This window comes from Melampsora larici-populina (genome assembly GCF_000204055.1).
Source record: "Melampsora larici-populina 98AG31 unplaced genomic scaffold MELLAscaffold_64, whole genome shotgun sequence".
Taxonomy (NCBI): Eukaryota; Fungi; Basidiomycota; class Pucciniomycetes; order Pucciniales; family Melampsoraceae; genus Melampsora; species Melampsora laricis-populina.
In genome coordinates this window covers 356,190-369,968 of record NW_006768828.1, presented here as the reverse complement: position 1 = coordinate 369,968, position 13,779 = coordinate 356,190, and the positions used below count along the sequence as shown (strand labels likewise).

The 13,779-nt window shown below is 40.4% G+C and overlaps 1 protein-coding gene across 1 annotated transcript; it reads left to right on the top strand.

The window, feature by feature from the left end:
• Positions 1-1,005: 1,005 nt before the first annotated feature.
• Positions 1,006-4,779, top strand: MELLADRAFT_118195 (uncharacterized protein; the record flags this gene model as incomplete). The annotated part of the gene is made up of 5 exons (XM_007416813.1): positions 1,006-3,488; positions 3,575-3,766; positions 3,835-3,855; positions 3,927-4,050; positions 4,115-4,779. 5 exons carry the CDS (start codon positions 1,509-1,511, stop codon positions 4,294-4,296), a joined length of 2,499 nt encoding a protein of 832 aa, XP_007416875.1.
• Between the last annotated feature and the right edge of the window lie 9,000 nt (positions 4,780-13,779).

Below are 13,779 nucleotides of genomic sequence, written 5' to 3'. Positions count from 1 at the left end.
ATTGCATTGGTTTAAGTGCTTTTGTAACCGCAGGCTATCAAACACTTGGGGGGCATGTGTTACACAAAGTCACAGACTGCATACGCAACCGAGAATTCTTCCCAGCGAATGAATGATGTAAGTATTCAAGTGTCGATGCGAGGAAAAGGATTGTAAGTGAAAAATGGATTTTGCCTGAACTCAAGCACACATGGGATAACCCGTGTCCTGTTGACCAACCTAGTCATGTGATCTAGATTTTAGGAAACTCGACAGGTCAAAGTTTTCTCCTTGCTAAACTAGCTGGGGCCAAAATTTCCGATATTCAACACCCGGAGATATTTTCTGTCCACCTTTATAAAAAAGATGCGCACGGGTGTGGGTGCGAAAAAACGACGGAAGTGAGATTTGAACTCACGCTCACAAAGTGAAGCAGCTAAATCAGGTCCGGACAAGGCACGGTTCTAAACTGCCGCCTTAACCACTCGGCCATCCCGTCTTATTACCCGACCCGGGTGCGGACCTCATAGTCTCATTCTATATTGCTCGTTCTGAAAGCTCGAGGTTCACTCAAAGGCTGGATGTCTGATAGGGGAGAAATTGAATGACATGAATCGAGAGCAAGAAGCCTGTGTATGAACCCCGATCAGAATGATAGCCGAGCAAGTGATGATGTCGTTGATTGTCGAAATGCTAACCTCCGCTACGGTGTGAAAGGTTTGTAGTTGAGACTGCAAGATGTTTAAACGAATCGGTTGTTTGGACCACGAGTTTGGTGTAGATAACTGTGTGGATATGTTTGGTGGACCAGACGATGACAAAATTAAAATCAACTTGAGCTTTTAACTGGACGGGGTTATGGATGGGTGGCCAATGCTGTGTGTGTGTGTGTGTGGGTCCAAAAGCCCTGTAACGGAATTTGAGTTCTATGGCGCTTGATTTTAAATCGATCTTGACTTGTTTGCCAAATCAGGTTCTTTACTTTTCTCATTCTGATTTCCAATAGAATCTACTTCTCTTGTTTACCATTTTCATTTCGTTCACTCAGCTATTTTCCTGATTTTATAACGTGCAGGACTCTTCAACCAACCATTCGATTCACAACAACCATTTCCTCTCTTCTCTCAAAAGCCTCTCTAACCTATTTCAATCTTCATCTTAACATATTTATATCAACTTATCTATTGGAATTGTTTAAATTCGATATTTCTTTCTATCATAACTTGGTCATCTATATTCAAACTTCTTCAGCGTTATCTTCAAAATACCTTGTCAGAGTATCCATCAAGTCACAATTGGAGTTCGGGACTAGTCTAGTTGAAAGTTGAAGTTCAAGCTCAGATCGACTGATAATCGGTGACCTTATCTCATCACATACTCTTGACGCTTGAATCAAATCCTATTTACGATCCAAAACACTCCCTGTTGTGCTAAAACTCAACATCGCCGAACCTTAAGCCCTGAATAACAGTGCATATAATCACTCAACGTAATCTATCTTCAACTATCAATCTCACTCAGAATACGAAATGGCCGGACCAGTAGCGATCCCATTCGATGCTCCTCCATCTTCCTCTTCAACAACAACACCAAAAAGATCCAGAGCAATCACTACTACTACTACCACAACTCATCGTCGGTATCACTCTTCGAACTCAACTTTGACTCATTCCAGCTCTGGTTCTCCTTCTCAGTCATCCGATTCACCACCTTCCTTTCCGCCCACACCATCTCCCACTTTGAAATGTTACAAAGACCAGTTAATGATTCCTTTTACGACCATGAAGATTCGATACGATTCCAAGAGCGATCCCACTTCAAACGCTCAAACTCCGACCAATCATCCTCAGTCACCTCGGCTTACACTCGAACCTGATCTATTCGACTTCAACATTAAAACGGCTACGTCATCTGACAATCATTCTCAGCATTACTCTCTTGAAGTTGATGGCCAGCACATTGTTTCAGCAACTCCTCCTGACCACAAACACCCTATCATTTACTTGAATCATGTGCCATCCAGCCCAACTATAACCAAGCTCACTTATCCAAAAGCTACTCGGACCTCGCAGCCACATCTCGATCAGCTTCCTGAACAGGCTTACAAACTGTTACATTCCATTGGTCCTCTCCCACCGTCCCTTGCATCGCCGAATGTCTATGGTGATCATCGTCGCCAACAGCATTCTCCTAAGATTTCAAGTCATTCCTTAAAGTCTACCTCTGAAGCTGTCAGCCTACTACCACTTGTCACCATTGCGCCTGTTGTTACAGAGTTCAATTCTTCAACTCCCAAGTCTCCCTCTGTTGAGCAATCCAACGCATCCGGAGTTCAGCTCGGCGACTTCTCGGAAGCTATTCGATACCTCTCATCTCAAAAAAATTACTGGCAGTCACGCGCGCGTGAGCTATGTTCACAGTCACCACCTTCGTCTCCGTCGTCCAAGTCAGACCCCAGTGCTGCAATTCAGTCATCTCCTACACATACGAAATGCACTTTGAAGACCAAAAGACTTCATGTTCGAGCTAACACTCAACCGGAGGACCGGACCCAACGCCATCAGCCTACGCAAGTCGATCCTGCTCCTATCGTGCCTTCATCCCAAAAACACAAGTCTCGTTCGTCGAAGTCCAAGAGGCGGAAGTCAGTTCCTCCTTCGCAAGGCCCCCGCCGCCATGCATCTACTACAAATGGGGCCTCAGGCGTACCCCTTACTCATGGTCACCTCCATACTGGTGCAGTTGATGCATTTTGCCCTCAGCCATGCGCGAAAGCTTTGCTTCCCGTTGCCGCTGATCCAGGTCTTGTTCCAAGGTTTAAGCGCGGCTCAGCCGCACAGGCAGCCTCTGAATTGCTTCGAATTCCTGTTACCTCCCTCACCTCAGAACCCCCGATTCCTTATTATTATGGTGATATCCCTCGAAAGTTCGTCGCTCGTCCTGTCACACAATCTACCACCCTTTTTCAATCTCTACCTCTTGCCCGGCACAGGCACTCGATTGCTACACTCCCTTTCCCACATTCTTTAAGTTCACAATGCACCAATCCATTCGATATGTCGACCATTTCGATCATGGACACTTTCTCAACGCAAGTTACGACGCAAACATATTCTTCACCTTCGGCAGAAAATGATTTGATTCTACCCCTTACTGCCGCCGAGAAAACAAGGTCACTTGATTGCAAACTAAAAAGCATGTGTGCAACCATTCCAGACGGATCCTATCGACCTGCCTTCATCTTTGTAGACCACTCCAATGTGATTTGGTCATTCCTTCGTCATCTCAACATCAATCGACCTTCATTAGACGTCTACGATCAGGATCGTTTTCATCATCTTGACCGCGGTATGGCCAAGCCTAAGCGAAGACTAGACTACGCAGTACTTTTCCGCATCCTTGAGCGCGAACGCACAACGATTCTCAGGCGGTATATCGCGGCTTCTAATCCTCTCTACCAACCTGATATGATTCCTTACTGGGAATCGAAAGGGTATGAAATTGCTATTGTAAGTCGTATTCTTGCATGATATTCCCATGTCGGCACAGCTTACTGATGGTCAATGCCCCCTTACTTTTGCCATCGTCTTGACAGCTCGACCCGGTTGTCAATCGCAATCCGACAACCAGAAAAATAATCAATCCTAGTAGAATGCCTCGTCGAGGCTCAGCAAGACCTACTACCAACTCTGCAGATAAAAGTAGCTGCACTGAATCTGATTCAGACCCTTCCACCACTCCATACCCAGCTGGCAAAAGCAGCAAACACCTGCGGTACAAGGAACAGGTGCGTTAATACCTGACTTCTTGACTTTGACAAATCAACTCATGTGTTCTCACTTCATTTTGTTCTAGGCTGTCGATGAAGTCATTCAGGTTTGCCTTCATCATATTGACCTTGATTGTCTGCGAATTCATAAACTAATTTCTTGTGTTCTACTTTGCAGTTGAACATGATTGACACGATCATGGAATTTGATTGGAAGGGATCAGATCATGACTCGAGACCTCGCCCCATCCTCACACTTGTTTCCGGAGATGCCAACGCTGGCGAATATAGTAAACCAGGCTGTAAGTTGATCATTCTTTTGTGCCACCCCATTATTATCCACTAACGTAATTTGCTTGGCTTCAGTTTGGGGATGGGTTGTAAGATGTTTGAAGTTAGGTTGGGATGTCGAGATCATCGGATTCAAACAAGCTATCTCGAATCGCTGGTTTCAATTAGAGTCGCCTACCAGAATAGGTGATCATGGAATGCTTGCTGTCTATACTCTTGATCAATTCGCCGACGAACTGATCTCCGATGTCGCCTGAGAGGCAACCCTTGTTCTCAAAATATACGCTCGCTATAATTTGGACGTTTTTTTGTTACATACAAGTAGTAACTGACAGTATCATGTCTTCCTTGACAAGTTGACCTACGTATACTTTTGTTTTATTTTCATTCCCTCACTTTTTTGTTTGACCCGCTTTTCCTAATATTTTTCAACCCTTGTAGATTAGATTTCATTTCGACCTTCATCTTTATTTCTTTCTCTCTTTGAAGGCATTGCCAATGTCCGTTTCTTCTCTTCTTACCACATATTGTAACATTATCCTAGTTGTTAAACCTTTCCTTATATTATAGCACTTTTCTATACACGCACAAACCATTAGTACATGTGTTGAAAAGAGGTCAGAGAAAGGAGGATTTTAATTGGGAACATAGCCATACATGATTTTGATTTTCCTCTTGTCATAACTTGATTTGCATTCTGTTGATAACAATCAGTCATTTCTTCTTTAATGAGCTACATCAATCATACCGATAGGTAGTCATATGAACAGGAAATTTTTCCATGCCCTGTAGTCGAGAAACTTATCATTGGTGTGATATCAGTTTATGGAACCGGGCCTTCAACCTTCTGACTGTAATGATTGGCAACGGAGAAAGGTCCAAGTTGACAAATTCAATAGGACCCGAGTACGCCGCTGCTTTCGGCAGCGGTTGATCTCTACCAAGAGATGCTGTGCATGGAATATGAAATGGTGTCAGCGGCTCTACGGTTAACACTTCTGAAGGTTTCAGCAGGGAACTGTCCAAAGTGTCTTGATCCTGGAATGCGCGCCAATGAACCTGGTCATATAATTTGTCTTGATGCCAATTTTCAACACCGAAGGCACCTCGCCGCAAGTCCTGCTTGGCGCTGTGACACCGGGGTGTTACTAGCTGTTTTCCTCTCTTCAGCGCAAGTTTTGTCCTGGAAAACAAAGATGGAGTCTGCAAATCAGTAAAATACCGTAGATGTGGTGGTGCTGAGAGGCTTACTTGAATCACCTCGAGTTGGATCTTACCATGTGATTATGGATCAAATCTCTTTGTTTAGCATTGAAATGTTTGAAATTCAATTTCAAAGTCCTGGCAAAGATGTAGATGAGTAGGAAGAAGGACAAAAAGAATGATACTTTTACTGAGAATGGTTATATAGGTACACTTTTTGGTTTATGTGGTTCAATATTTGAGTAGAAGTAGATTCACTTGTTACTATTGTTTTAGATGAGGGGTCTGAGAACAAGGATTAGGAGGATGATAGTTTCAATGGATTTTATTAAGGACTATTGATGAGATGGTCCCTTTGGTTTATTGAACATGTTATTTTTGTTGTTGTTGAGAGTGTTTTTTATTTTAGTTTTGCTTTTTGGAGGGATTTGATACCTCAGAGCCCTCCCACTAAAGGTGTGCCTTTGTAAAGTTCAAAACTTGTGCCCACCACATGACTTGCACTGCTCAACATACACAGTGAATGATATTTGAGGCGGTCAGATGTGACAAGGATGCAATGAAACGGGTTTGATGGGAATGACATCTCATCACAACATCCTACTCAAATTCATCAACATTGTTAAATCTGGAGCACAGTGAGCTTATTTACCCTCCCTTTCACAGGTAGTGTAATGCTTGTTTTAGACATGTTACCTATGAAAGTAGGACAGGCTTTGTTAAGTTAGCTGAAAGCAGTTGTGACATTACTCTACACAACTGAGCCTAATTTCACTTGAAAACCCCTCCCAAAGTCAGCAAATAGAAAATTTTCCAATGCTCATTTGGCAAGGTTTGGATTACTTGGCGGTGTTCCCACTAAAGTGGATACACCACAATATAGTCTTGAACTTCCTGATGTGGGAATTTAAAACAGTTTCTACATTAAGACTTTGTTGGGCACATTGTGCTGATGGACTAGAAGTCTCAAAAAATCATTGAATCATTAGTATGATAATCCTGATGATCCTTGAGTAGATGAATGGTCTTTTGAGATTGTTTTTCTAGCTTTGAGTTCGAATCAGCTATGATTAAGGTGAATAAGCAGAACATGAGAAACCAATAGTGTGTGTTGATATGTAATGTAAAATGAGCAAATGCTCCTAATCAAATGGATTGGATTGGATTGGATTGGATGTGGTGCCTGAGGGTAAGACTCAATCTTGCTTGCTATGTTAAACCTCTGCACAAAGGACTTAAGTTGGGACTTGATCAGTGACACAGGGTATTGAACAGAAAATTCATTGTGAAGTTCTTCATGAGTTGGCAATTTCAAGGGCAAGGATCTAGTTCAGTCAGGTAGCCTACAGTAACCTCTCACCACTACCTTCACTGGTCACAAGCCTTAACAAGCATTACAGTACCTGTGAAGGGGGTGGTGGCGGGGCTACTGGCAGCCTGTTTGATACAGGCTCAGCCATTCATATACAGTTGCCGCTTGCTATAAGCATCACTAAAATTCACCAAATTTGATGCTTACAAAGCGCGATGCATCAGTTTGAAAGGAGTGTACTGCATATTTTCATTTTTGTTTCACCAAAATTTGATTCCTATAGCAAAATATGCTTACTCAATGTGTGCTTATATCAAGCGGCAACTGTAGCAGCTATTATCATCTGGGAATGCTTGACTGGATCTTGTGAATAACTGATAACAATGGAGAAGTGCATAGATTTGGAATCCTATATGATGTAGGATGTAGCATGGAGAAAGGGATTGTTAAGGTCAGTTATTGAGTCAGTCTGAAATAAATTACAACTACTGACTTTTGTGTTCCAAATATTTGGGTGACCAGTGCAATTTGTTTTACAAAGAAAGCAGAGCTGAGATTGATGCTTGATACCAGCATGTTTCATTGTGTTCATCAGTGCGCATGCCAATCAAGATACAATCCCAGATTGAAAAACAACTCAAAGTTTTTGGATGGAGAAGGGTTAGAGCACATGTGGTCCAATCTTGCCACATTGATGAGTGCATTGCAATATTTGAGAACAGCCCACAGGCTTTGTGCTTTGGCTTTGCAAAAGTGTCCCATCAACAAGGGTAAACAAATGTATGTAGTTTGTTATGGTGATTCTTGTGAGTTGATCCTGTTTGGATATTATTATCAATTCATACTCATCCCATGTTGTTTCATTGACTAGCAAGATAGTTGAATATGGATTTTTTATCAAGCCAAAAAATTGAATGACCAGAGTGTTCAGAATTTGAACACAATTTGACACAAAAATTCTATGTATATACAAGGATATTTGAAAATATTGTGGAACAGGCAAAGAGATTGCCAACTTTGTGCCTTGGCTGTTGAAAACTTGCAGGTGTTGAATCAAAGTCTCAATCACCTGATAGAGCTGGAAGATCAGCATCAAGAAGCTGAGTTGAGCAACTTACCTTTTCAATACAAGGTATTCTTTGATTCCAAGCCTTGGGCAGAAGCTTTCCAAGGTTTTTATCCAAGGTGATTCTCAGCGCAGAATAATATGTCAGATAAAAAACTTGGACAAGGTCATTCCAAGGATTTGCCTCCAATTATGCCTTGGATTTCTCAACCTGTGGAGTATATGGTGGCAGTGTGTCTGTAATATAACCTACCTGTGTTGACTTTAGCATTTTAACTTTAGAGAGGATGAAAGCTCTTGAGGCCAAAGACAGGCAACTTCACACAGCCTCCAAAAGGTGCAAGCATCTAACACCCATGTGTTCTCATCATTGATGAGCAGATCAATGGATTGGTCAAAGTGCTAGGGATTGATCACTATGGTGGGTAGTGCCTAAACACGTGAAATTGGGTATTTTGAGAAAAAAGTTCATGAAGCCCACAAAATTGATCCAATTTTTAAGCCAAGGGCAGATTTGGAATCCTCACATCGATAGGAATCCAAAATTGTATTGAACATGTTGTTTTTAACAATTTTTACAGTAGAGAAAGTTCTTTTCATCCAATGGAGTTTTTGATAAATCAGCTTTTTGGCCGTACTAACCGGCCCGACATTACACGCTTTTAGACACTACCCACTATACCTTCATATTCCTGGCGCTGCAAGTGCACTAACTCCAGTTTGATTGAACTCATCTTTATACTTACAATTGGTGATGAATTCAGCACCAAAGCATTGAGCTCTCATCTGGATACAAGTGTCAATCTCCAAGCTCTATGGAGCAAAAGTGGATGTATTTGAGAGTCTGGGGAAGAACACTGCAAGAGGAGGTACATATTTTCATTACTTTCAGAGAATGTAAGCTGAATCTAAAACACTCTATGATAACTAGGTACCCACATGCAGCAAAGATATCAAAAAACATATGCAAGAAACAACAAGCTCTGAACAAGTCTGGTTTGCAGTGCCAATACCGGAACCGCTCCGATGCAGATAGCGGTTTTGCAGCGGTTTTGCAGCAATTCAGCCATCCGCTATAGCCTCCGCATTGTATAGCGGAGGCTGCGCACCGCAACCCAGGGCTGGGTTTTCCCATAGCGGAGCCATCACTGCACCACCCAGGCCAGGGGGGTTTGCTCTGCTATATATTGGAGAAAACCATACATACAGGCTGGGAACCCTCACACCGACCTGGATTCACACCCATTCACCACCTGGCCTTAGATTCTGGATTCATATCAATCAAGACACCTTCACCACCAGTACATTTGGTTTCACCTGAAAGTCCAATCTCCCCTTTAACTATACCTTTAAAGACACCATTGCCAATTAAGACTCAAATCACTCAACCTGCCTTGGTTCAAACAAAAGATCATGTTTTGGTTCCTAACTTACAACATCCTCTGATTTCACTCATCTTGAAAAACTCTTAATCACATCACAATCATTTAAGAAGCTCAAGTTTGAATCATGAATTTGAATCAATACATCAAGATTATGTTACATTAAATCAAACCAATTCAAATTACTTATCTGCTTCTTTACCTCCTATTAATAATTTTCGAAGGTATTCATTGTATGATTTTAATGATCATTCTAATGATTTAGTACATGATCATCAAGTTAGATCTAGATCTACTCCATTAGATCTTAATCCAAATCATGAATGTTATTGTAAGCCATTCCATTGTAGCTCAGCTTCAACTTTTATAGCTTCTCAAATCACATTGAAAGATGAAAAAATAGATCATCACGGATTATCTCAAGATGTGCTAATGTCAAATGAAGACCTTTATTCATTAGACTCTTGTCAAGTCTTTCCTGCTGGATCAGATTTGTGTTCAATTGATCAACAAAAACTACCTAATACAAATGATCATTTAGTTATGAGTCATAAAACTCCTTTGAATGAAGCGGATGACAATGAAAATGATTTGTTATAAAGTAAAGAGTGTTATTGTGGTAGAACTAAGTCTTGTCCAACTACAATCATTAATTCTTAAATCTTGGATTTTTCTTTCTCTCTTTTTGGGGTTTGGTATACTTCAATGATCTTTTTTATAAAGAAAATTGGGATGTTTCCTTTTTCTCTAGTCTTGACTTGAAAACCTGGGTTTTCTTTTCTTGGTTTTTTTTCTGATGTTTGTGTTTTATTTTTTTGTTGACTGTATCAAAGTTTTTGTAGAAAAAAACATATTGTTTCTCAAATCATCTTTAAATTTTTCATCTTATCCCTCAATCTGGCCCAAATAGTGTGAAATATAGCAATATTGGAGCGCTCACTGCACTACAATATCACACAATTTTGTTTTGCTGAAAATCGCGATGTGGATGTGCAGCAGTTCATTGCAGAGCCTGCGCATTGCTGTCCAAAGGCCTTGGAATCCGTAGCGTTTTGCAGCCGTTCCGGCGTTGGCAGTGCTGCTCTGCGCAGAAATGCATGATTTCAGCACTTCTGTGATTTTCTGTGATACAAAATTTTGGTAAATTTGGAAGAATCAGGGGGGAGGACCAGTCAAGGGTTTGGACCTGGTAGTCAAAAGCGCAGTCTTATCAGGCAGTGTTTTGGAGTATGTCAAGCCAAAAAAGCCATTCTTTCATTCCCCAACAAGTTAAAAAAATGTGAAAACCAATTGAAAAGTGTGTGTTGTAATTACAGTAAAGAAAGAAGAAAAATAATTTGGAACAAGTGTAAAGAAGCAAAAAAGACTAAAATAAATAAAGAAAACTTGGTCTTGTTTCCTTTCTGAACAGTGAAATGAATCTTTGATGGATTTAATTTTGTGATCTTGTTTTTACATTTTATCCATTGATTCTTTTTGGTGGGAAAAACTTACACTTAACTAAGTCCCCTCTTAGTGTCTGGGTAAAAAAAACATACCCTGGAGGCACACGTACTGGGAGGGGATTTAGCTAAGTTAGGAAAAAACTAATTTCCTTTTGGTGTCTGAATGTGAAATAAAATTGTTCAGAGTCATTTAATGATTCAATCAAATCATCTATCCTTTTCATCTTCAAGACAATATTCTCCTCAAAAGTCTTTCAAGTTTTTGAAAAGGGAGGTTGCGGTGAGATTTACAAGATTGCTTTTACTTGTCAAAATCCAATCAATTTATCAATCCTTATTATTTTCTTCAATGGTTTTCTTCTTGTCTTGATCACCCATTGCTTTGATTCTTGGATGTTTTTGATAATCTGTATGACACTTGAGTTAATTGTGATATACATAACTTTTTTATTGGTTTGTGGTTTCTTGAAAAATTGGATTCCATATGTGGAGTACCACTTTACATCTCCAAGTTTATGTTCCAAAAAGGTGGTTTTTATTTATTGTGTTGTTTTCAAAACACAATGATACTGAATACATCCAAGCATCAAATCACTGTCATACCTGAAATAATTGGAGTAAATAGAGGTGATAGGAGGTGGATGCAGGTGGATTGAGGTTGACAATAATTGAAGGAAACTTCAAAATATGAAGACAGTCAACAACTATAGTTTATTGTGACCAATGAGAGTGAGAAGTGAAAGAGCCACTTGACTTCATAACCTTGAGAAAAGGGATCCTTCTCCACAAGATGTGGTTCTTTGATTGGTGAGAGCCAGAATTGCCACCTTTCCTTGATTGAGATTGCAAAGGCAATCAGGAATTGGATGTTGTATCTTGAATAGGGGATATGTGAAGACTGAAGTCATTTGAAAAGGTGGAAATTTGGTGGTGAGATATGTTGGAATACCAAGAGTTGAGCAGTGTTGGCCAGGAATATAAGCATGAAGCTTAAATCATATTTTATGAGTCTAAATTTGGCAGCAAAAAGTGCTCTGAAAGTGACACACCACTGCCAGGGCAATCATGGGTCTGTGTCAGGCGCAGCATTCAGCACTGCTGTGCATTTCTGGCTGCACTGAAATCAACTTCTGGTTGAAAGAATAGCTTGGCAATTGTAAATCTCTGCTTGGAATTTTGGAATTGAACCCCATTATTTTGGGTGACAGAAAAAACGGAGGTCAAAGGCATAAGATACTCCAACCCCTTGAGGCATGAAATTTTGGGCCAAATTTAAGTTCTTCAAAGTGATAAATTCTTGCCTAGGATTTGGTCTGAGTATTTCAAATGACCCTGGCCTTGGTATCTTTGGATTATGCATTGGGGCCGGGCTCTATGTTAGATGTGGATGCTGGTCTGGCTGTTGAACCCTCAACTGCAGGGGAGATTGGTACAAAATGGCTTGGCATGTATCTGTATAAGTTTATACCAGTTGAGGGAGTGTTTGCCGGGGTTCATGTGGTGGGCACACCAGCTCAGGCTAGCTCAGTGGTGGCCACATCAATCTTGGCTGTGTTGTGGCTTCCAGGACTCATGGGAAAAACAAATTTGAATACCCCTTGCCCCTAGGGTCCAAAGGACAGCGCGATCCAACCTGATTTAACCCTGTAGCTACTGATTGAGGCCTCTTCATCTTCCCCCTCAACCAACTCTCTTTCTTCACCTTGCTTCCACACCTCTGTCCTCATAAACCACACTATGGCCTGAAAGGACAAATGAGGTCAATGAATTACATTCTTTTGTGTACAAGAATATTGATAGGAACACATTGATAGGAACAGGATTTGGAAGAACATCATTGATTTTGAACAAGATCAATGTCTGATCCTTCAATGGAAAATAATCCAAATTAGATTGGCTTTTGTTGAAGATTGATAGGAACAAGGTCTATTTGATGATACCAAAACAATTAAAAAAAGCTCTTGGATCCTAAACAAGATTGATATCTATTTGAATTGATTTCTGATGTTAATTGCGAACTAAGTTGAAAAACCAAATCAATTACATTTGCAAGATTGATAGGAACAAGGTCCAATTGATGATACAAAATAAAGCTCTTGGATCTTGAACAAGAGCAATATCTATCTGAATCAATTTCTGATTTTACTGGTGGACCAAGTTTATGCATTAAATTGAATACATTCAAATGATGATCGGTCAAAAGTTGAATGAATTGATGAATAGTGATTTGGTTTTCTTCAGATGAATCTTGGGGTCAAATGAAGTAAGTTGAGCAAGGTTGTTGGGTCAATTTGTTGTTGAGAAATTTGATCAACACGGTACTTGAAGGGGAATCTCATCAGGCATGTTGTGATGGTGGATGTTGGACTAGATTGGGGATGTGGTGTTGTGATTGAAGTCCAGAAAGCCAGAATGTATTCTGCCTTTCTGGCTTTGTGGAAAATGTGTTCTGGACCCTTCATTGAAAAGTTCCAGAACAACTTTGTGTAGTATAATTTATTGCCGTCACTCAAGATGCATGGTTGTTGCCAAATAATGTCCCATTCATGTTGTTGACTGGTCAGTTTATAACTGACAAGTGGGAACTAATGGGTATCACCCTTGTTATTGTGGAAATCAAGGGTGAGCATGTTTTCTTTTTCTATCTATCAATTCAATTTGAAACAACTGACATGTTCTCTTCCAGGTGCTCATAACACTGCAAATATAATGTGTTTCTCTGAGGTAAAAAAAGATTGAACTTAATGCACAAAATGGTTAATAATGCAGATTTAATGCTGAAAAATGCATATTTAATGCAGATTTAATTCACTTTTAATCATTTTGTAAGTTAAATGTAATCATTTTTCACCTTTGAAAAACACATTATATTTGCAGTGTAAGGCCCTTTGCTAGTATCATTGTTGATTATCTGAAGAACTACAATCTCACAAACACATTGACTGCAATGAATGCCAACAATGTCAGTACCAATGCAGCCATTGGTTGAGCCATTGGAAACACAGATGGCAATGATTTCAATCACCAAAACCAAGTTCATGGGTGTGTAGTGCATGTTATCAACCCTGATGCAAAAGAGGGACTCAAGATATTTGGACAAATTATGGAATTGGACAAAGGGGAGGACAATCCATCACACTTGTGTCTCCTCACAGGCTCATCCCAATGTCAGTCAAGTTACTCTCAAGACCATTTACCACCAACGCCATGGTCTGGTTCCAACTACCCGGTGCAGCCCTCAACACGGTCAACTTTTTGCAAATATTGTCCATATGCCATATGCTAATTTGACAAAGTATCCAGCTCCCTCAGCAAGATGTGAACCTGCTTTA